The sequence below is a fragment of the Hemitrygon akajei genome, chromosome 29 (assembly GCF_048418815.1).
Source record: "Hemitrygon akajei chromosome 29, sHemAka1.3, whole genome shotgun sequence".
In the NCBI taxonomy this organism is placed as follows: domain Eukaryota; kingdom Metazoa; phylum Chordata; class Chondrichthyes; order Myliobatiformes; family Dasyatidae; genus Hemitrygon; species Hemitrygon akajei.
The window spans coordinates 34,613,819-34,638,064 of record NC_133152.1 but is presented as its reverse complement, the minus strand read 5'-3'; the positions used below and the strand labels follow the sequence as shown (position 1 = coordinate 34,638,064).

The 24,246-nt window shown below is 43.7% G+C and overlaps 1 protein-coding gene across 1 annotated transcript in view; it reads left to right on the top strand.

Moving 5' to 3' along the window:
- LOC140718425 (uncharacterized) overlaps positions 1–24,246 on the top strand; it is a 353,391-nt gene that overhangs the window by 210,462 nt on the left and 118,683 nt on the right. Inside the window, exon 3 of the mRNA XM_073032152.1 lies at positions 3,480–3,602. Within this exon, the coding sequence (XP_072888253.1) occupies positions 3,480–3,602 (123 nt within the window). The remainder of the gene's footprint in view (positions 1–3,479; positions 3,603–24,246) is intronic.

The window sequence follows — 24,246 nt, the reverse complement described above, 5'->3', positions numbered from 1 at the left end:
AGATTTAGATGGGTTTGTTGAAAAAGAAGTTTTTAGTTACATTCCTCTGTTATTTAAAGACAATCTCTTGCTAAAGGCACCTCAAAACCCAGACACTTTGGGTACTGGGAGAGGGTACGTTTTGTTCTCAGTAGCTTCGTCCAAGCCACTCTCCAGTACCTAAACGAGAAAGAGGCAAAAACAGGTGCTGAGCTGAAGACAAAGCTTTCAGTGTCAAAGGGGAGGTCAACCTGAAATTTGCACTCTGAACTTTCAATTCTCAAGTTTAGCCTACAAGACCCAAGGGATCATATATCATTTAAGAGACCCTATGTGATCAAAGGCCTGGATAGATGGGATGTGGAGAGGATGTTTCCTATAGTGGTTTTAATCTGTTCCAGATCAGGACCCATGGAGGGGTGTCAAGGGGAGAGCAGCTGGCATCCAATGGACACGTGGGGTGGGGAAGAGCTGGGATGGTAGTCCAGATGAAATTAAATCCTGATGCCTGAGATGTGTTATGAATGTGGGTTAGGTTGGGTGAGGAGGGGAATCATTACTGAATGGTCAGGTCAGGGGTCAGTCACCCAGTGTGACTGGGGGATGCAGATATATATTGACATCTATTCTGGGGCTGGACAGAGGGGTCTGGATGGAGTTCTTCGGGGAGAAGGTTAGAGTTGGCAATGTGGTGGCATTGAGGGGGGAGATCATTGGGGATGTGCTTATCATCATGATTATAGATGGCGAAGGGCACGTAGGTGGGCTGCTGTATTAGCTGGCCAATCTATCTGTAGTGGGTACCCAGCAATGGAAGGAACAGTGAAGCAGGCCCCACGAACACTGCGAGGGATGTGTTTCCACAGGACAGTAATATATCAGCTAAGGTCATGGAGGTGGAGATCAGACTATTGGATGCTTCTGGTGACATAGAGTAGACTGAGACCTGGAAGGAAAACCTACAGTACTGTGCAAAAGTCTTAGGGTCATATGTATAGCTTGGGTGCCTAAGACTTTTACATAGTGCTGTAGTAATTTTATGTATCGCACAGTACTACTGCCATATAAAAACAAATTTTGTGATGTATGTGAGTGATGATAAACCTGATTCTGATATGGGTCTCTATTGAGGACTGAGAGTGGGTAGGGGGCAGGGAGAAGGGAATCACGTTTGGGAAAAGGGGAAGGGAGAGGGGAGGGAGCAGGAAGCATCAGAGAGACATTCTGTAATGATCAATAAACCAATTGATCGGAATCAAATGACTTTGCTTGGTGTCTCAGGGCTGGGTGTGTCTGCACCTGCACCACCCCTTACCCCTAGCACGCCTTCTCTGCCACCTGCCCCACACCCTCACCATTTCCAACATCTTTTGCTCTCGCCAAATTTATAAACTTGCTCTCCGCTCCACATTGACAAATGCAGTACTGTGTAAAAGTCTAAGGCAGCCTCACTCACTCACTCACTCACTCACTCGCTCACACACATACACACACACACACACACTCTCTCTCTCTCTCTCTCTCTCTATATATATATATATATATATATTTATACAACTAAGATTTTGCATAGTACTGTGTAATTTGACATTGTTCTTTATTGACATTGAATTAAGTAGTTTACGAAAACATTTCCCATTACTAATCTCTTGTACCTTCCTGAACAGGATAGTGCAAAGGAAGTTTTACCCTTCATCCATCTTGTGCAGTAACCTACCCTGGCTGTGTTGGAGAGGGGGGCTTGTTCTGTATCTAATCTCAGCAGTACTGGCACTGAATTTCATGACTTAATGAACAGGAAGTTTTGAGCCCTAACACTGGATCTGTGAAATAGAAATGGTTCCATCTCCCAGTACTAGAACCAGTTCAGTAAACCTCCTTTCAAACTAAGACTGACAAACAGTCAGTGTGCAAAGGAAGACACACTACAAATACAAAAAATAACTAACATGAGTTGTAGAGTCTTTGAAAGTGAGCCCATAGGTTGATCAGGACTGATATAGGGTCTCGGCCCATAACGTTGACTCTGTTCCTCTCCAAAAATGTTGCCTGATCTGCTGAGTTCCTCCAGCATTTTGTGTGTGTGTGTGTGTCACTCTGGATTTCCAGCATCTGCAGAATCTCCTGTGCTAATGTTTACCAGTCACTTAACATGGGTCCAATGGAACTGTATTTTTAATCCTCTTGGTCTCACTTCACACGAATATGTCAGCGGAGTACAGCAGTTCTGCCACGTGTTGGTTGATGCCGTCAGTGCTTGGGCAGAGAGTTTCATTATACATTGTACATATTTGGACTCCTCAGATCTTGGCTTTTATGAGCTAAGAGCACATGTTGGCTTTCAATTCCTGCAGGATTTTGCTCACTGGTTTTGAGAGCTGTAAGTCCAGCCAGTTGTTGCTTTATCATTATGGGATTTTCTGCACTGGAACAAGCTAAATCTCTGCAGCCTGGCTAGTTTGCCCAGAAAATAAGTACTGAGCAGCTCTGGAGAAAGAGCAGAGAGGTCAATGTATTATTGTCAGAGCTGTGTGTGTCTTGGAACCGATATACAGTACTGTGCAGAGGTTTTAGGCACATATATATAGCTAGGGCACCTAAGACGTTTGCACAGTACTGTGTATGTCAACGTGGATTGGAGAGCAAGTCTGTAAATCTGGCGGGAGCAAAGGATGTAGGGAATGGAGAATGTGAAGTGCCGTGGGAGGGGTATGGGACAGGTGACAGAAAAGAAATGCCAGGGGCGGGAGGGGGCTGGCATGAGTACACTCAGCCCTGAGACACCAGGCAAGGGGATTTGATTTTGAACAATTTTTTTATTGATCATTACAGAATGTCTCTCCGGCACTTCCTGCTCCCTCCCCTCTCCCTTCCCCTTTTCCCAAATGTGATTCCCCTCTCCCTGCCCTCTTCCCACTCTCAGTCCACAATAGAGACCCATATCACAATCAGGTTTATCATCACTCACATACATTTTTTTTAATACATTAAATTACTACAGTACTGTGCAAACGTGTTATACATACAAGAGAAGATCTGTAGATGCCAGAAATCCAAGCAGTACACACAAAATGCTGGAGGAAATGCTGAAGGGTCTCGGCCCGAAACGTCAACTGTAGTTTTTTCCCCACAGATGCTGCCTGGCCTGCTGAATTCCTCCGGCATTTTGTGCACGTTAGCTACATAGATGTGCCTGAGGCTTCTGCACAGGATTGTAGGCCTGACACCAGTACAGGTTATCACAAGTACATCTAACACTGATGACAGAGTGTCACTGATACTAATTGGATGCGAGGATAATAAACCGGGCATAGACCATTAATATTGAAGACTCGTGCAGACCTATTCGTTAGCACCTGAATGGATTTGGCACGGCTACAAGAACTTGTCAACCTTGCCCCGTCCAACGTTCAAGGCATTCTATCCTGCACGCAATGACCAGTTCTTGTCATAGTGACTCAGTTAATTTTCTCTCCTCTCTCTCTCTCTGATCTTTGCAGATGTGGATGAGTGTCAAGTCCACAATGGAGGCTGTCAGCACAAATGCGTGAATACCCAGGGGTCGCATTACTGTGAGTGTAAACCAGGCTTCCGACTCCACATCGATGGCCGCACCTGTATTGGTGAGTATTGCACTCTGACTGGACACGCTGACGAGTCTGTCGGGTACTGCCGAAGGCCATGCAGACTATTCCTGTTTCCATGGGGACCTGCAGCCGTTATCTCTGCTCTGTAGGCTGAGAACCCGCACACCTTCATGAGCAACGCCCACAAAATGCTGGAGGAACCCAGCCAGATCAGGCAAGATCTATGAGAGGAACGTGCAGTCAAAGTTGCGGGCCGAGAGCCTTCATCAGGACTGGAAGGGAAGCAGAAAGAAGCCAAAATAAGAAACTGTTTGGAGGGGAAGGAGGATTAGCTCATGAGGGATGCTATCATGAGTATCCCTTCTCTCTACTGCTGGTGTGATGTTGTGCTATCCTTGGCACTATTCTGTCTGGTCTTCCTTGCTAACATCTTCATGAATTATCGCCCTGACTGGACCCTCACCCATCAAATGTTCCATCACCTGTTATTTGCCAGCCCGGCTAACATTTAGTATCAATTCCTGAATCCCAGTCCTTACCTTTAAACATCTACCAGAACACACATTCTCTTTTACACCGATTCTGACATGGACTATGTCTTATCCCCTGACCTCAGTGCTTTACCACCAAAGTCCATTCTATTAGTCTCACAATGTTTCCTCCTACTATTCTGCTTCAGAATAATTTCTAACACGCTATTTACCCCAGCTCCTGATTTTATCACTTCCTTATCCCACCACTCCTTAATGTCCTTTTGTTGTGCTTCGTGTGGAAATTTGCTTTGTGGTGACCACTGATGGGCTGTTAGCTGAGACTGCCCTATTTCTTCCACATGATGCTGTTTTCATGCCCCCTTTCCTGAAGCCCCCTCAGTCCCCTTGAGCTGTGGTCCTCCACCTCTTGTCCATCTTTAGGTGGCTCTGTCTCTGTTCCCAAAGTTTAGTCTTGTCTCTGTTGTCAAGCTGTTATTCTTTATACCTACAGTATTAAGTCTTAGGCACACTTATATATAGCCAGGGTGCCTAAGACTTTTGCACAGTACTGTATTTGTCAGTGTGGAGTGGAGGGCGAGTTTGTAAAAGCGGAGGGAGCAAAGAATGTTGGGAATAGTGAGGGTGGAGCGCTGAGGGATAGGTAGCAGAGAAGGAGTGCCAGGGTGGTGCGCGTACAGACATTTGATCCCAAAAAATTGGTTTATTGATCATTGCAGAATGTCGCACTGGTGCTACCCACTCCCTCCCCTCTCCCTTCCCCTTTCCCAACCATGATTCCCCTCTCCCTGACCTTTTCCCATCCTCAGCCCACAATAATATCTCCTATCAGAATCAGAGTTATCATCACTCACCTACATCATGAAATTTCTTCTGTTTCTGTGGCAGCAGTACAATGCAATATATAAAGTTACTGAAGTACTATGCACCCCCACTATATATATGTGTCTGAGGCACCCCCGCTATATATATGTGCCTAAGACTTTTGCACAGAACTCTATGTGGGCTTGAAACTACACCCCTTGCTTTAATCCACTTGTTAAGCTCACCTTATTGTCAGTGAGCAGCGCTAATTTTAATGGTTTCCTAGTGTCTCACCGTTAGTCCAAGTCAGCGTTAGGTAGTCATGTGTAGTCCTAACCTCCTGACCCCTGATCTCTGCCATCTACAAACACGGGCTTGTGATGGTACTTCAGAAAGAGATATATTGGGCAGGTGTGAGGCGGTGAATTGGGAGCAGCTGCCGATGAAGCAAAAGGGACCAGCAAGGATCAATTATCCCGAAAGGATGGGTCCCATGCTCTAAAGTTCTGTGTGATTCTTTCTGTGTGCACTTGTTTGAAAATGTTTGAAACTACTGGTCATCTTTAAATTATGCTGTTTTTGTAGTTCTGTTGCTGAATAGTGACATTGATTTTGAATGTGCACTTTGAATTATTGCAGAGTAAACACAATCCTCACGTCGTCTTGCCAAGGGTGATTGAGAAGATTGTTAAGGCTCCCCCATTTATCACTGTTGACTCTGAGAGGAGCTGTGCTGAAAACAATTGCACCCACTCAGAGGAGAACTTTCCCTAACCCCAAGCACTCTTGTCTGTCACATTGAGGGCTTGTTCCTGGTGGGTTGGCAGGCACAGTATTGACCTCTTGCCTCTGGTATTGAGTGCAATTATGTCAGCAATAGAACTTGTTGTGATTGAGGAGGAAATGTCTGGGAGATACAACTGAGACTGAATAAATGCACAAGGTTTTAATATAGTAACAATACACTGGAATAAGCCCAGTGAGCACTGAATGTGGGCCAAAGCTAACTTTGGATCCTAATCATGCTTCTGACCGGTTTCAGACGATCCTGTTATTAGGGAGACGCAAGAGACTGCAAATCCTGGAATCTGGAATGAGAAACCATACTGCCGGAGGAAATCAGCAGGTCAAATGACGTCTGTAGAGGCAAAGGGGTGGGCAGCATTTCAGGATGAGATCTTGTATCAGAGTGCAGGATCTCAACTCAAAATGTTGACCAGCCCTTTGCTTGCACGGATGCTGATTGACCTGCTGACGCCCTCCACTAGTTTGGTTTTTAATCCTGACTGCATTAAACTGGATTTAAAGCCTTCATACCAGTTCCTTTGCAGAAATCTAGAGCAGCTAAGGAGCAAATTGTGTCTGTTCTACCTCAAGCACATTGGGAACCAAAATCAGACACTGAGTTGCCTGGAACTTTGCAGCGGAAAACATCACAGCCGTTGCCTTTTCCTGAACTTGACTGCTAGATTTCTTTGCAGAAAGTTGAGATATGGGAACCAAGTTCATTGGGATGGATTGACCCTGTTACATGCCTGCCAACTTTGTGAATTTCCACTCATGTTGATACTAAAAACTAAATGAAGAACCGTAAATTGTAACTGGAAGTACAGGACTTCCAGAACATGCAGATCTATAAACTGCCCAACATCTTTATCATAGATGTTGGCCCAGTGGGAGATGATTTTGTTCTCAGAATTGGAAGATTGTAAGTTCAACCATATTCTAGGCATTCGAACAGCAAATCCAAAGGATTCTCCAGTCCAATACTGAGAGAATGCCTTGGACTGGAAATTTATGTCGTCTGCCCTGTTAGGTGAATGTAAAACAGTCCATGACAACTTTTTGAGGAAGAGTGGGCTAGTTTTTCCTAATGCTGTAGCCAATATTGAACCTTCAAACAGCATTCTGGCAACTTTCTCCTGTGAGAAGTCAGGACTTGGGTCTTCACCCAACTTGTTAGCAAATGAAGCATTCTGCTCTAGCAGTGAGCAGCGTGTTGTGTAAATATGAAGAAAGCCCTGCAGCGCCTCTACTTCCTTTGGAGTTTATGGAGATTCAACATGACATCTAAAACTTTGCAAAACTTCTGTAAATGTGTGATGGAGAGTGTATTGATTGGCTGCACCTCAGCCTTGCATGGAAACATCAATCCTCATATGGAAAGTCCTACAAAAAGTAGTGGATAAGGCCCAGTCCATCACGGGTAAAGCCCTCCCCACCACTGAGCACATCTACGTGAAACACTGTTGCAGGAAAGCAGCAACCATCATCAGGGACCCCCACCACCCAGGACATGCACTCTTCTTGCTGCTGCCATCAGGAAGAAAGTACAAGAGTCACAGGACTCACACAAGAGCAGTTGCTACCCATCAGCCATCAGGCTCTTGAACCAAAGGGGATCATTTCACTCAACCTCATGTCCCATCATTGAAATGTTCCCACAGCTAATAGACTCACTTTCAAGGACTCTTCATCTCATGTTCTAAATCCTTATTGCTTATTTATTTATTAATATTATTTCTTTCTCTTTGTTTTTGCACAGTTTGTTGCCTTTTGCACTCTGATTGAACGCCTAAGTTGGAGCAGTCTTTCATTGATTCTGTCACGATTATTATTCTATAGATTTGTTTAGTATGCCTGCAAGAAAATAATCTCAGGGTTGTATATGGTGACATATATGTGTTTTGATAATAAATTTACTTTGAACTTTGAGCTTTGAACTCTTAGACAACCGTCAGGCATTGTCTATGCGTGTTTATCCCGGTGTGAAGACACTGTGTGTATTGGTTCTGGTGCGATCCTGACATATGTATCAATGCCATTGGGAGGCTGGTGTATCAATCCCAGTGTGAAGCCAGTGTTTGTATAGGTCATTAGTGCGCAAATCAATGAGAATGTATTTATCAGTTCTGGTGTTAAGCTAGTGTATATTGATCCCATTGTGAAGCTGGTACATATATTAATTCCAGCTTGAAGATGGTGTGTGTGCGTGACTCCGGTGTGTTGCTGGTGTGTGTCTGAAACTCCGGAGTGAAGCTACTGGGATGGTGGAGGCCTGGATGGGAGAGGGGAAGATCAATGAGCAAAGAAAGTTGCCAAAGGAATCTGTGCTCAGCTTCCCTCAGTTCCTATGAGAAATGCAGGAAGAGGTGTTGGACTAGAGTGCTCATATTCCCCCTTCCCCACTCTGCTTCTGGTCTTAATAAATATTTGGACTGCCGAGAGATGAAGCATGAAATTTGCTGATCCCTGTAATTGAAGACCTGCAGGAGATAAACATTCTTGACATGTTTGGCTGATGTAAAGATGCCTTCGGTGTGACAGGTGGGCACCACACCACCAGCTGCACATTCCCAGCCGTGTACACAGAGCCTCAGGGATCTAGAGATTCATGGTCCACAGGAAACACACTCCCAGTGGACTGGAATTGGTACTGACAGGTTTCTTGTGATGTGGGAGAGACAAGAGAAGGAAGATTGGCTAAAATACAGTACTCTGTAAAATTCTTAGGTGTATGTATAAAAATTCATGACGTGTAATTGATGATAAACCTGATTCTGGTAGCAGTCTCCGTTGAGGATTGAGAGTGGGAAGAGTGCCAAGCAGAAGAGAATCATGGCTGGGAAAATGAGAAGGAGAGGGGAAGGAGCAGGAAGCATCAGGGAGATATTCTGTAATGATCAAGAAACCAATTGTTTGGAATCCAATCCCCTTGTTTGATGTATCAGGACCTGGTGCGCCTGCATCTGTGCCAGCCCTCACACCTGGCACTCCTTCTCTGCCACCTGTCCCTCGCCCCTCATGTGGTGCTGCAACCTCGCCTTTCCCAACATCCTTTGTTCCTACTGGATTTACAAACTCACTCTCCGTTCCACATTGGCAAACATAGTACTGTGCAATAGTCTTAGACATCCTAGCAAAGTATATGCGCCTAACACTTTTGCACAATATTGGAGACTTACTATCAAGGAGGCTCATTGATATACATTGTATAGCACTGTATATTCCAGTGGATGGACTGCCACGGAGAAAAATATAGGAACGACCATTTTCTGAAATTCAGAAATTGAATAACCAATTTCCAGAAATTCAACTGGCGTTTCCCAAAGCTGCATCCATCACCAAGGACCACCCCAGCATCCAGGCCATGCTCTCTCCTCCCTGCTGCCATCAGGAAGGAGGTTCAGGAGCCTTAGGTTCTACACCATCAGGTTCAGAAACAGTTATTACCTTTCAGTCATCAGGCTTACGAACCAGTATGGATAACTTCACTCACCTCATCACTGACCTGATTCCACAACCTATGGACTCACTTTCAAGGGCTCTACAACCTATGTTCTCAGTATTATTTATTTATTATTATTTGCCTTTTTTTGTACTTGCAGTTTTCATACTTCGTGTGTAGTTCTTCCTTGATCCTGTTGTATTTCTTTGCTCTATTGCGAATGCCCACAAGAAACGGACTCAGGGTTGTATATGGTGACATAAGTACGTACATTGAGACTGATTTCCTTTCAAACTTCTCAGTTTGAACTATCATGCATCCTGCTCATGGGCTTGATGCTTCTTCTGCATTAAAATCACGTACTATTCCTTGGGCAACTTCCCTTCAGAAGAATTGTCTAAATTTTGGAGAATTTTGGGTGCACTTAGAAATTGTGCATGCTCTGCTGGGAGTGGCCCTTGTTTTATTACCCCTTGGATAACTCCATCTTCACAGTGTATTGTTAGGCCAGGAGTCCACCAGGGTCAGTTCTGCATTTACTTTATCTTCCTGAGCTCACCCTTTATTCAGCTCGGGCCCTCTTCTCTTCCCCCTCCAGTCATTATGACCCTCTGAGCTCTTAGAGGCCCTTACATCATTGTCCCCTTAGTCTACTCTCCAGCCACCACCCAACCCTGCCATACACATACTCACTGACCCAGCAAGCATCATCTAATTGCTAACCTGAACTCAAGCCCTCATTAGACCTACGATGTAGCATTTCTTAATAGGTGCTCTGCATAAAATAAGCTACTTTAGAACAAGCCACGGATCAGACCCTTGGATCTTCCATCGCAATACACTATGCATTCAGAAGATTACTGATAAAGAAACTCGGCTCCTCTGTGCCCTTTCAGAGTCAGAGAATTATACAAACTCCTTGACCCATTGAGTCCAACAACCACCCATTATCCCACACTATTATCCTGCTTTAGTCCTGTTCTCCAGACAGTACCACTAACTGAACATAGATTCTACCTACCAGCAAAACTAGGAATTAAAAAGTTCAAAGTATATTTATTATCAAAGTGGTGGTGGTTGGCATCCATTCTGTCTCAAAGGATGATGGGTGAAGATCATTGTCACAAGCCTGGATGGAAAGTATGGAGATCCTGAGATGCCTAGTTATCATGATCCACCTCTCGGCCTCACCAGTGTGGTTTGGCACCAGCTTGGCTGCAGGAGCTGCCGGAAGGATGTTCAATGACGTCTAGCTACCTTAGGTGCTCCACTCTGGATCTGCGGTCTGCATTTTCGCTTGAAGCCGTTGTCTCTCCTGAGGCTGCCCACAAGGCACTGGGGTTATTTACCCATAGCCAGGGATCTGGTTCATGAGCACTAGGGCGTGTCTACACACCGGTGGGCCTGTATGCCATGTGCGCAGAAGACAGATGATCTCCCCATCCTGTGTAGTTCAGCCTGAATCCGAAAGGAGTTCAGTTTCAGTGTGTCGCCAGTGAGGAGGCACTACACGAGGCTTGCTGTTGGAGAGGCTATGTACTGGCAGGGAGAGACTTACACATTCAGCTCTCCTTTTTGCAAGACTGCTAGCCAGCAGTGGAAGCTGAAAGTGAGAGCGACAAGCACTACCCACTACACTACCACACTAAACGCGTAACAACAGCCATTCTGACACTGTACGACCTTGCGATTCATCTTCGTGCAGGCAGCCACAAAACAAAGAAACAGCACAGAACCTGTTTAAAGAAAACTCCCACACAACAAGACCACCTAATGTGTGGAAAAAGAGCAAATCATGCAAATAACAAAAAGCAAACAAATAACACACAGGCTATTAAACGTCAAGCTGCAGATTCCCCAAATGTGAGTCCACAGCCACAGGTCCCTGAGGCGAGCGAAGCCAGTCTAGGGGACGATGACTGCGAGTCACTCAATTCAGCATTGCGTCGAAGGCTGCAGGCCGTAACTACAGATCTAGTCCCATGCTGAAGCTCCTTGATTAAACCTCGCAAATATTAAAGCGTTTCAGCGCAGAGGTTATTAAACTACAGTTGAAAGTGAGGCCAAGGCAATTGAATCTTGCAGCAGGCGACCCAAGGCTTCTGCCCACAGCAGTAACACTAGCTGCTATGCCACATGCATTCCCATTGTAATTATTTACAGTGGCCAACTAACCTACAACTTCTGACTTTCTTGGGACATGGCATGTTACCACACTCTCCTTGAGCATCTATCATCAAAGATCCTCACCACCCAGGCCATGCTCTTTTCTCACTGCTGCCATGTCAGAAAGTACAAGAGCCTCAGGACTCGCACCACCACATTCAAGAACAGTTACTACCCCTCAACTATCAGGCTCTTGAACAAAAGATGATTATTACACTCATCTGTTGAGATGTTCCCACAACCAATGATCTCACTTTAAGAACTCTTTTTCTTGTTATTTTATGCTCTCATTATTTATTGCTATTTATTTATATTTGCATTTGCACAGTTTGTACTGTGCTCTTTCATTGATCCTGTTTACAGTTACTATTCTATTGATTTGCTGAGTATGCCCGCAGGAAAAAAAGAATTTCAGGGCTGTATATGGTGACATATAATAATAAATTTCACTTTGAACTTTGGATATGGAAGGAGACTGAAGCACCCCAGGGAAATCTCAAGCATTATGTAACTCATGCTGTCAATGTATGTCTGTGACTTGGACGTTGTTTGAGCTTGCAGACAGTTGTTAGGCTGCAGGAAGCCAGAAATGGAGTCACACGTAGTACTCAAATGGCTCCGTATCAGATCTACTCTCATAGTGGGCCGTGGGCAAAGAAAATGCCAGAGCCCTCTCTGAGTCCCATCCAGGAACCTCTGGGCACTGCCTCGTTCCTTGCGTGTCTGCCAGACGTTGTTCTGTGAGCATCTGCTGGTTTTGGACACGCACGCTCTCCTAGTTCTGTGAAGGGTGAGTGATGACAGCAAAATGGAAGAAGGGACAGCGACGGCCCAGAATTGAACTTGGCCTGATATTCCTCAGGTGGATGGCCAAACAGCTCTGCGATTGTGTTCACGCACTGTCTTCATTTGTGACGACTCCTGATTCATCTCCACGTAGTGTGTTCTTATCTGCTGCTGGTGTTTAGGGCAGCAGCAAGATCCTCCTTTTCTGTCCATGCCCACTCAGATGTAGAAGGATTCTTTTTGGCTATTTCCGTAACAGTTTTGTCTTACTAGTCAGGGTTGTTAGCCCTGAGCTGAACCCCCAAACCTGGAGGACCGGTGGACCCCTCTTAGTCTGGCCTCTACCCTTTGACCTGTTTGGCATGGGTGACCCTACCAAGAGCCAAAGCATAAAGCCCTGACTCCAGCCAATATAGTTCTCTGGGTCATTGAGGCACATTAGCCTCCAAACCATGATAAGGCTGTGGTCCCCTTGGAGGCTTGTTTGACCATGATACTGGGTTTTTGCCAGCAATGTTTTCCCACACTAATGATATTGGATGCCAGAATGATCTAATCCTACAATGTTGTGAGAATCCAAGCATTCTTACGGCATCTCAGGTCATCCTTTGCCACCTTCTCCTGTTACAATCATTATGGTCGTTAGGATGCCACTTCTTTTTTTTGGCCTGACTTCTACCTTTCACCCTTTATTTCTATAAGCTCTCCTTATGTCTTTCAGTTGCCAAAATTAATTTCAGAAAATAGTTTTCAATTCTGTAATAAATATCCTGGACCTTTGCTCCATTGATTGCAACTGAGCTGTGTTTGAAAAGACCAACTTCAGACTCGCTGCAGTGATGTACTTGCATATTTTACAAGTGATTTCTGGCCGGACTTCCACAGGCTGTAAGTGTACTGGATTGGAATGTCCTGCAACTATGCCTGTTCTTTCAGACACAGTGGCTTCTGGTGACAACTGTTGGTTCGGAGAGGCTGCTGAGGCCTATGTGGTGAAGATAGATTGGTTGTGGAGGGCTGAAACACTGAGTGGGGTGGGGTGGGGGGGGGGGATGGAGACGGGAATTTCCTCAGATATCCACTGTTTTGCTCATGTTGCTGTTTTCAAAGAGATTAGCTTTTTTGTCACACGTACGTCAAAACGTACAGTGAAGTGCACCGATTTGTGTCAAATCAGTGAGGTCTGTGCAGCCCACAAGTGCTGCCATGCTTCCAGTGCCTGCATATCACGCCCACAACTTACTAACCGTAACCCGTACGTCTTTGGAACGTGGGAGGAAACTGGAGCACCCGGAGGAAACCCATGTAGTCATGGGGAGAACACATAAACTCTGTACAGGCAGTAGCAGGAATTGAACCCCTATTGGTGAAAACTAGCACTGTAAAGTGATGCACTAAACTGCTACGTTACCATGCCACTCAAATGTAACTGCTCCCTGCGGTAATTCACGCCCTTTGGCCGTTTCTCTCTGGTGCCTACATTGAATTCTTCTGAAACTAAGAAGCAAAGAAACGTTTTGTCCCTCATTGTGAAAATTCTGTAAACTTACCTGTCGAGATCTGAGTACAGGCGGACAATCCAGTGCCTAACTAGAGACTGCTGCATTGCTGGAGGTGTCCCTCAGATAAGACTTTAAACTTCTCAAGTGGGCATACATGATCCAGTGGGCCATTGAAGCCTGATGGCTGAAGCCTGGAAACTGGAGGCCCAGAAGACTGCTCTGTGGTTAGAGGTCTGTGTGTGCTGTTGTTGTGTTTTGTGTTGCCCTGCCGAGCGTGGTGGTGGGGCTTCTGCAAAGCCGCCGGAATGCATGGTGACACTTCTGGGCTTAGGTTATGCTTGTTAACACAAATGACTATTTCACTGTATGTCTCAATGTACTTGTGATAAATTAACCAATCTGAATCTGAGTGGTTATTGCTGGAAGATGAACTTTCCAGTGCCCTGGCTAATATTTATCCTTCAAGTAATAACACAAGTCGGAAATATCTGGTCATTATCACTTGCTGTGTGCAAATCTTGCTGTGGCGTTCCTGAAATACAACAGGCATATTTCACAGGATATCAAGTGCTTTGGCACACTCCAAGAGTCTTTCTTTGTGTGGGCTTGCTCGTGCACCTCAAACCTTGTTAGAATGGATTATGAACGTCCTTCTCCTTGGAATTATCATGGTTTTTGATAATTATCATTGCCTGGTTTTTATCAATCTGGAACCTCAGAGCACCTTCTCCCTAAACTGTGTCTCACATCCAGACACTGCCACTCAATTCAGACACAGTCCAGATTTGCAGAGAAGTGTGGCCCTAGCTGGCTGAGGATGCCAGGATTTGAACATTTTTACTAACATTTAACAATGACTTAGTTCCATTTTCCAGCATTTGACCCATACCTTTCTAAACCTTTCTTCGCCATGTTCCAGTCCAACTATCGTTATTGAACTTTTCTCCACCATTCCTCTGACAGCTTTTTGAACGTATTCTGTATAGTATACTACCCTTTGTGTTATAAAATGCCCCTTAATTTCCTATTAAATCTTTTCCCTCTCACCTTAAACCAATGCCCTCCAGTTCTGGATTTCCTGGGAAAATGACTCTGTTGACCCCATCCTTGCCCCCTGGTGATTATTTTTATTTATTGAGATTTAGTGTGGAATAGGCCTTTCTGGCCCTTTGAGCCATGTCACCCAGATATCCTCGATTTAACCAAAGTCTAATCACAGGACAATTTACAATGACCAATTAGTCTACCAACTGCAATGCCTTTGGACTATGGGAGGAAACTGGCTCACCTGGAGGAAACCCTTGCATTCAAGGGGAGAATGTACAAATACTTTACAGGTGGCGGCGGGAATTGAACCTGGTGCACCTGCACTGCAAAGCTTTGTGCTAAGATCACCTCTCACTCCCCTATGCTCCAAGGAAAAATGTTCTAGCCTGTCCAACCTCTCCCTTAATCTTTTTTATTACTGTTCTATTTATAGCAGTAGCTGTTAAATCCCCTTTCATGACACATTATAAGTTGAATTTAAATTAGAATCACATCATTTGCAGAATGGTAACAGATAATCTACCGTAAAAGGTATCAGACAAGCATAAAAACACACACATGCCCTCTGAAGAATTGTAGACAATAAACTTCAGGAGTGTCAATCCAAGACCCCACCTTTGTCTAGTAACGTGGAACAGTTCTCTCCCATATGTCAAGGTGTACCAAGCAATCTTACAAATCCTTTTGTTTCTGAAGTCACAGAAGGTGACTTTAAAAGGTAGATATGGGAAATATTCTACTACTCAGTTCATTTGAGTGCTTTATATCCTTATCCCTCCACCTGATAAAGATCAGTCAATTCCCAGTACTCACAACATTTGGGAGAGAGAATTCCTGATTTACTACCGTCTCTGGGGAACAAAACAGCTGAAAATCATTCCTGTACAGCTTCACTCTTGAGTGGCAGAGTGGAGATAAGTCCTTACCAAATGAGGTGTAAGATGCTCCTTCCCTCCACTAGCCTACAGGTCACCCTTGGGCAAGGTATAGCACCCACTTAGCCCCTCAGTCAGGGTCGCGTGAAGCCATGGGAACAGGTGGTGGGTGCTCGTATGAGCAGCTGGTGCATCATCACTGACACCAGGCAGACAATCTCTGAAGAGTATCGATAATGGCTGGGGTCACCCGTCTTGTAAAGACACTGACAAGAAGAAGGCAATGGAAAACCACTTCTGTAGAAAAATTTGCCAAGAACAATTATAGTCGTAGACCATGTTCGTCTATGTAATAGGACACTGCACAAAATGGTGATGACAGCCTCACTGGAGATTTATGTTCAGTTGTTATTGATTTCTAAAGCACATCATACCATCCCTTCTACAGAGCAAATGGCTTCTTGTATCTACCTGTGGACTTAAAAGATTTTCAACATTTTCAGAGGTCACACTCTAAGTCCAAAGGAATTGAGAATTGACTTAAACCAATCTGTAATTAATCCTGTTAACTTCAGCTTTGAAACAAGTAACACTGTTCACCCACACACCCCTCCCTCTGCCTAACCTTCGCTACAAATACTAATCTACCCTATTGAGGTGGGATAGCTAAAACTGAACACAATATTTCAGACTGGGCCTGTCTGAGGCTCTCTACATTGAAACATAATTTAGTGTGCTTTTCAATTGATATAACTTACATACCACTGGCATTTAGGGCAGGAATGAAGGTCCTCCATCTCTCTCTGTCCATACAGTCACTCACAGATATAGAAGAGTTCTTCATTGCTGTTTCTCTAACAGTTTTTTTTTAACCAGTTGCGGTTGTTAGCCCTGAGCTGAACCGTTGAATTTTGAAGACCGGTGAACCACTCTTAGTCTGGCCTCTACACTTTGACCTGTTTGACAACAGTATCTCTACCAAGAGCCAAAGCACAAGGCTCGGTCTCCAGCCAACATAGCTCTTCGGGCCGAGCCTCCAAATCCTACAACAAGTTTGTAGTCCTCTTGGAGGAACTGAGATAAAGGCCCAACGTATCAGAGCCACGTTTTGGTTTTTTGGTCACTGAGACTGCAGACCAGCTCCGATTATTGTGAGTGGAGAGGACTGATCAAGGCTGGACCTACCAACACAACCAAAACCTTCCTGTCCTTTCTGCCATTCAGAATCCCGAATGAAATAACCTTGGATACGGTTGATCCTGTTTGCCTTGGCTACAGCTTTTCTGAGCAATGCTTTACTCTCACTTCACAACACCTGACATATTATAAGGTAAAGGTAAAATAAATGTCAGCCCTCTTGGAAAACTATTCAGTTAAGTTCAACATCGCCAAGACCACAAATTCCTGATTGCCTTTCAGACTGGCAGTAACTAGGACATTATTTTTAGGACAAATAAATTCCTGTGGGTCTGCTGAAATTGGACCAAATAATGCAGGAAAACCACTGGAATAGGTTCAGATAGAGATTAAATTTCCACAGGCACAAAGTCACTTAATGAGAACACGGTACATGGCAGAAAAAAATAAACCACACAATGCAAAATGAATAGTGATTTAAAGTTGGAGTCACAAATCAATACAGTGAAAGTACCAGGCTAGGTACCCACTGACCACAAATGGAGACTTCGGTCTAATTCATTATGGTCCATAACATGAGGCTCTAATCTAATTCTCTAATCACCATAATCAAAAATATTGACAATATGCCTCTACTACCGCAACTGGAACCTGTGGTCTTGTGGCCATCTGATTATAATTAGAGAAATATGTCATCTCTAAAGATTCCAGGCAAACATCCTACTTGTCAGCATAAAACCTCAGTGAACAGACCTAGATACGCCAGTCTAACGTTATTAGACTCTATCACCCCACAGATCACATCCAAACCCATACATCTTAGAGCTGCCGATCAGATCTGGATCACCTGGTCTAAAGCATCATTGGCCTGGACTGAATTCTGGTTTTCTGTTAAAGCATAGAACCTAAGGTGACTGACATAGGATATTGGTTGTATTACTAATGACACAAGAGATTCTGCAAATCTTGTGCAATGCACACAAAGTGCTGGTGGAATTCAGCAAGTCAGTTAGCATCTATGGAGGGGAATTTCACTGCGTTTCACCTTACCTTGACATGAAACAATAATAAAGGAATACCAGCACTTGAGGAAGGTTTGGCCCAAAGTATCTACTGTTTATTCCTCTCCTTAGACCTTCTGTGCTCTTTCAGCATTGTATGTGTGTTGCTCTAGGTTTCCAGCTTGTGTTTATAATTGAACTATTAACCTGTTGACAGGTTGGGACTGTATGCACTGAGATAGATTGGTAAAGCTCATACTCATTGTTAATGCTGTTTTATCAAAGAATCTTATTCCAAGCCTATTATTTATTTTAGTGAGACAATAATGATGTCCATCTGGGCTTTGCAGCCCTGTGGTCAGTGAGTCATGTGGGATGAGTAATTGTGATGTCTACAATCCTCTGACAAAGCTTGAGATGGCAGGCATCTCCTCCCACATCACCTTAGCTCATGGAACATTGGATGCTTTCCAGGACCTCCAGATGCTTGTGCTCTGTCAAAGTCTTGGAATTTCATCTGACTGCCAAGGTGGCACCTTACAAGACATGGTGGGATACAACTGGAGCCTAGGGCCACAGTAACATAAAAGAAGGAAGTTTATTCTCACACAGCCAGTCACATCCAATTTCCAGAAGTGAATCTCATTATTTCCTGGGGAGAAATCTGCTCTATTTTACTGAGGTTTGAATCGTTTGAGTACTTTGCCAAACACGTCCTATTTTTCATTATTTTAAACTCAATAGAAGTTGGACTGGTTTCCTTGTTACTTTATAAGTTTTATTTTGGTTTTAAGGTAGCCATGCTTAACTAATCGTCTCTGAAGGAAATCAAGATTTAAATTTACATAATACTTTTCATGGCTTCACGTTGTCTCAAGGCACTTCACGATCACTGAAGTGTCTTTTTGGAAGTGCACTCTGTTATAAAATATTGAAACGGCAAGTTTCCATCTCCCTCACACAAAAATGGAACATTGAAGGGTCCTTTTGAAGAGTCTCAGCCCAAAATGTCGACTGTTTATTGCTCACCATAGATGTTGCCTGACCTGCTGATTTCCTCTAGCATTTTATGCGTGTTGGTCTGGAATTACAGAATCTGCAGAATCGCCTGTGACAATGATCATGTAGACCAGGAGTTCCCACCCTTGGGTCCATGGACTCCTCATTTAATGGTAAGGATCCATGTCATAAAAACATTTGGGAACACCTGATGTAGATTGTTCTGTTGATGTTGATTGAAGAATAAATGTTGGTCACAATGCCAGGAATCTCCTCAGCGTACTCCTTCAGAGTAGTGTTATCCTTTGTGACATTACATTACATAGGTCCACAACTTATTATTTCCTCCGCAAATCAGCTCCTCCAACATTTCAGCCTTCCTTCTCATTAAGTATTGCATTGGGCAGCCAGCCCAAAAATCTGTGCTCAGGTTTCTGGACCAGGCCATCAACACCCAAACTTCTGATCCAAAGTTAAGAGTACTCTCAATTGATTGACAGGTGAAATGAAACTGTTCAAATTCAATGGTGAATCTCAATTTCAACTGTTAACAAGAGGCTTGCATTTCAGCTGGGAAGGAAAACGTTATTCTCTTTCTACATTACTTAGCATGTTCATGTATAAATTGTCTGAGCTTCTATGTCTACCTATATGGTAGGCTTCCTTGAGAATAAAAACTTGGATAGTCATACAGTACTGTGCAAAAGTCTTAGACACACATATATATATAGCCAGGGTGCCTAAGATTTTTGCACAGTACTGCAGTAAGTCTATGTATTGCACATAAGTTGATGTATTTACATATTGCAAGGAACACAAAGAGCAAGTGTGAGTCATTCAACCCGAAGAACCACAAACAATAGAGGGCCATTCATTCTCGGACCTGATTTTCCATTTAGCAAGATCAAGTCAGGTTGAATGTGAACTGCATCCGGCTGCTTAGTTTCCATTTCCATTTACACCAGCGCAGACAATATCTGGTTGGCGCAAGGGTTTGGCCTGGTGCACATCAGAGAGCTGCTGCCCCTACCCACACTTACTAGGTCTCTGAAGCTAGTTTCTGATTAAGGACCTCCACTGAACATGCCTCCAGCCTGAGAGGCAGTCAAAACTGTGAACAGACGTGATCTTCATAAACATTGAAAAATCTCCAAGAAAAAAAGTATCAGAATTTCATTGTATTATAAAATTTTAAAAAGTTCTAAAATTTCAAGAATAAAACACAAATATGTGTCTTAGACAATTAAATATCAATAAATGTAGGTTAATAATTAAATGTATTTAAATTAACCCAATTCAAAAATGGTGACTCAGCTGAGCTAATCCACCTCTCTCAGTGCAGGCTCAGTGCCGAGGTTTCTCAGCTTTACTGCTGGAAAACCACAGAAAGCTGATGCTCAGCCGCCGGGCAGCATGTGGTCAGAATGAAGCAATGAGCCCTCTCAGGGAGATCAGGGTTTCCACGCTCCTACAGGCAGCCATCAGAAGTGAATCAAACTGTCAACGTGGCTCCATCTTGGAAACAACATTGTGCTCCACTGCTTTAGACTCATAGTTAGCAAAAAAAATCTGTACTTTCTGAATTCTGAATATCAATTGAGCTGTCACTGACTGCATTTTGATAGAGAAGAGAAAATTTATTCCCTCTTATTGCTTTTCAACTCACGAGAGAGCATAGGCCATCAACTTTTTGCTGTTGATGTTTCTGTAGCAGGCAGTTTCTTTTTTACAAGGTCGAGTTGCTAGCTCGACACTCAACCCAACACAGATGGAAAGCATGCACAGGAACCAGCTGGATTCGAACTCGGGAGCCTTCTGAAGTCCGGCGCTGATGCCACTACGCCACCAGCCAGCGTAGTATTTTGATAGGGTGATTTCTTATCTTCTTCCCTCTTTACATGGAGGAGTATTTCCTAACTTTGCTCCTAAGTGGCTTTATTCTTAAATTAAGGTTATAATCTCCTTATCCCATGTTCTTGTGAATCCTCTTCTAACATATGAATTCCTTTGAAAATAAAATTGAAAATGAAAACTCAATCAGATCATTCTTTAGCCTCCCACAATCCAGGAAATACAATTCTATCTGATGTAACGTCCCCTCATGTACCTTGGAACCCTGGTAACATTCTTCCAAATCTGAGCTGTACTCCTTCCAAAACCAATACATCATTTCTCAGAATTGCACACAGTACTCCATCATTGTGGAAGAGTTCTAATGATGGTGCTGAAATACAAGCCAAGGCTGCTGACTCTCTCTGATGTGAAAATTGTAATCTCCCTTTGAAATGTTAGGGTACCTGTCATTGAAGGGAAGATCAGATTGTTTCTCTCATTGAATTCATGTAGTGGATTCAGAACATGGGTTACTCAGCACTCCTGGTTAAGAAGTCAGCCAGGAGCTTGGCTCTCTGTGTACACTGACCTTTGACGGAGTGCTCGAACTTCTCCTGTGGATCAGTTGCATTGTATCAGGTCTGTTGCCCTTTTATTTAATGACAATGGACACAGATAATACAGCATTCCTGATTCATCGCTCTCCATTTACTGCATTCTGAGAACGTATACAGTTTATTTTGGTCCTTTTGATAGTTACATTTACAGAAACCTTTAGCCAGAGAGTGGTGAATCCGTGGAGTTCGTTGCCACAGGCGGCTATGGAGGCCAAGTCATTGGGTATATTTAAAGCAGAGGTTGATAGATGCTTGATTAGTCAGGGCATGAAGGGATATGGGGAGAAGCTGGTGACTGGGGCTGAGAGGAAAATGATGAAATGATGGAGCAGACTCAATGGGCCAAATGGCCTAATTCTGATCCTGTATCTTTGGTCTAAACCACACATTAAATACAAGAATTGATGAGCACAGACTCACTTAATAGAATAGCAACTAGACAGAAGGAGGCTATTTGGCCCATGTGTTCTATACTATACCATCTTCTAGTAAAGCAGTCTTGTCAGTCTCATTCCTCCTTTCTTTTCCACCATCTTGCAAGTTAATATTAAATATCGTTAAGAGAATTTGCAATTTCCTTTTGAAATTGCTGATTGATTCTGTTTCTGTCGCAGTTAAATACAGTGAATTCTTGACTCTTCTTCTTCTTTGAGGTTTTACTTCAACTCCCTGGTCGACCAAAATTTTAAATCCAATTCTCCAGTTGGGAATGGGCACAGGAGTACGTTCAGCCAGAGACTCATTCCACCGAGATGCAACACTGAGCGGCATAGGAAGTCATTCCTACCTGTGGCCATCAAACTTTACATCTCCTCCCTTGGAGTGTCAGACACCCTGAGCTAATAGGCTGGTCCTGGACTTATTTCCACTTGGCATGATTAACTTATCATTATTTAATTATTTATGGTTTTATATTGCTATATTTCTTCACTATTCTTGGTGCTGCTGTAATGAAACCCAATTTCCCTCAGGATCAATAAAGTATGTCTGTCTGTCTTCCCTCTAATTAATCTGTATAAGTCAGTCATGATCTTAGATGAAATTTCCTCTCAAATTTATTCGTTTCAAGGAACTATGTCTTCAATCTAATCTGTAGGCAAAATCTTATATCATTGAAACTACTCCGGCACCCTCTCTAGGAATTTTATAAACTTTATAACGTGTGGTAATTAGAATTGGATGCAATTCTCTGTTTGTTGCCTAATGAGCGATTTGTATAGGTTTGACACAGTGTTCCTGTCTTTGAAGCATTTATGTATTCTAGGATCCCATGTGCTTTACTAATCATTCTATCAGCATGCTCTCCCACACTGCTGAGGAAGTGTGTTCTGGTGCCTTGCTATGTAGAAATGATTGTTTCTGGCTTTGGATTGCTTCTTACCACCTGCCTAGCGGGTAGAATGTTATTGTTCTCCAGTGTGAAAGAATCCCATTGCCTGTCATAAAGAGGCAGGACGAACCTGACTTTCGTGAGATGAGTGAATCCAGATTTGTTGAAAAGACAACAGTGCCATGACTTTAAATTTCAAGGAGAAACCAGAAAGCTGCCTGTGATTTTGGAAACATGAGATGCACGCCGATTATTCCTTGAGCCAGCATCCCGGAAAATCTCTTTTAACTGTCTTTTTTTGTCAACCCTCAAGTAGAAGAATGTGTTTTGCCGCGAGGCATTGAGCAAGAGATGGGGTTCCTCAGGGGATATTCAACTCTAAATATATAGAAGTCTGGTGTGTTTCAATTGGATTTTAAAGCTGTGGAATGTGCTGATGAGGTAAGGTGATTTGGGAAGAGATTTTTCATGTTATAGAAGATTATTTCTTGAGTGAGAATGGAACTGTTTACAGATTCCGATTCAGGTTAATTTTATTCATCATGTAGATCAAAACATACACTGTGTGGTTACTTTATTAGGTACATCTGTACACCTGCTCGTTAATGCAAATTTCATATCAGCCAATCATGTGGCAGCAACTCAGTGCATAAGAGCATGCACACATGGTCATGAGGTTCAGTTGTTGTTGAAACCAAAGATCAGAATGGGAAAGAAATTTGATCTATGTGACTTTGACCATGGAATAATTGTTGGTGCCAGATGGGGTGGTTTGAGTATCTCAGAAACTGCTGAGCTCCTGGGATTTTCACGCACAGCAGTTTCTAGAATTTACAGAGAATGGTGCAAGAAATGTGGGGAAAAACCCAATGAAAGAGAGTTTAGAGGAGAATGGCCAAACTGGTTCAAGCTGACAAGAGGGCGACAGTAATTCAAATAACCATGCGTTACAGCAGGGGTGTGCATCGCTGAATGCACAACACGTCGAACTGTGAAGCGGACGGGCTACAGCAGCAGAGGGCCTTGAACATACACTCAGTGGCCACTTTATTCAGACAGGAGGTTCCTAATGAAATGGCTACTGTGCGTAGAATGAAATGCGTCATTTTCAATACCATCTAACACAACCTAAGGGTGTATTGGAAGGCAGCCTGCAAGTGTGGGGCACATTCCAGCACCAACACAGCATACCCACAATGTTCAGCTGAACAACACAGAACACGGCAAGCATCAAAACAAACCCCATTCTTCCTTCCCACCCACCCAACCGTGCACGCACATCATAGTCCTCCAACCCCAGGACAGGCCGTCTCCAGCCTCCATCCTCCAGTGGGCTTGCAGATTTGCAGTCATTGGGCCTTGACTTCCTCGGTGGACTCACAGTGGATGGCTGCTGGCTTCGGGCCTCGATTTCCAAACTTCTGGTTGAACTTCAGGCTTTGATCTTCGCTATTGACCCCAAGACTCAATGATGAATGAGGACCCCAAACACAAGGCCTTAAACTCCGGTCTTGCCGACTCGCCTACCTAGGAAGTTACTGGCCCTCATGCCTCCTGCCTGTGTGGAACACTGGCCTGTGAGGAAAGAGCAGTGGAGCTGGTTTAATTGGAGAGCTGTGCCAAGTAACTGGTACAGAAATAATAGGATAAATGGGCTTTTCCTGGGATATAACTGGAGTTATGCCTTCAAATGGAAAAAGCATGAATAGGAATGGGACTATAGATTGAAGGTAAATGACAAGGTCTCCATTGCCATTTCCTTGTCAGCTTGTGTGGAGCAGTGAAAGACATAGTTTTTGTAAAGATTGGAGAAAGGCTTGTCAATGTAATTCTGAATTCCAGATAGACTATAAACTTTGTCTCG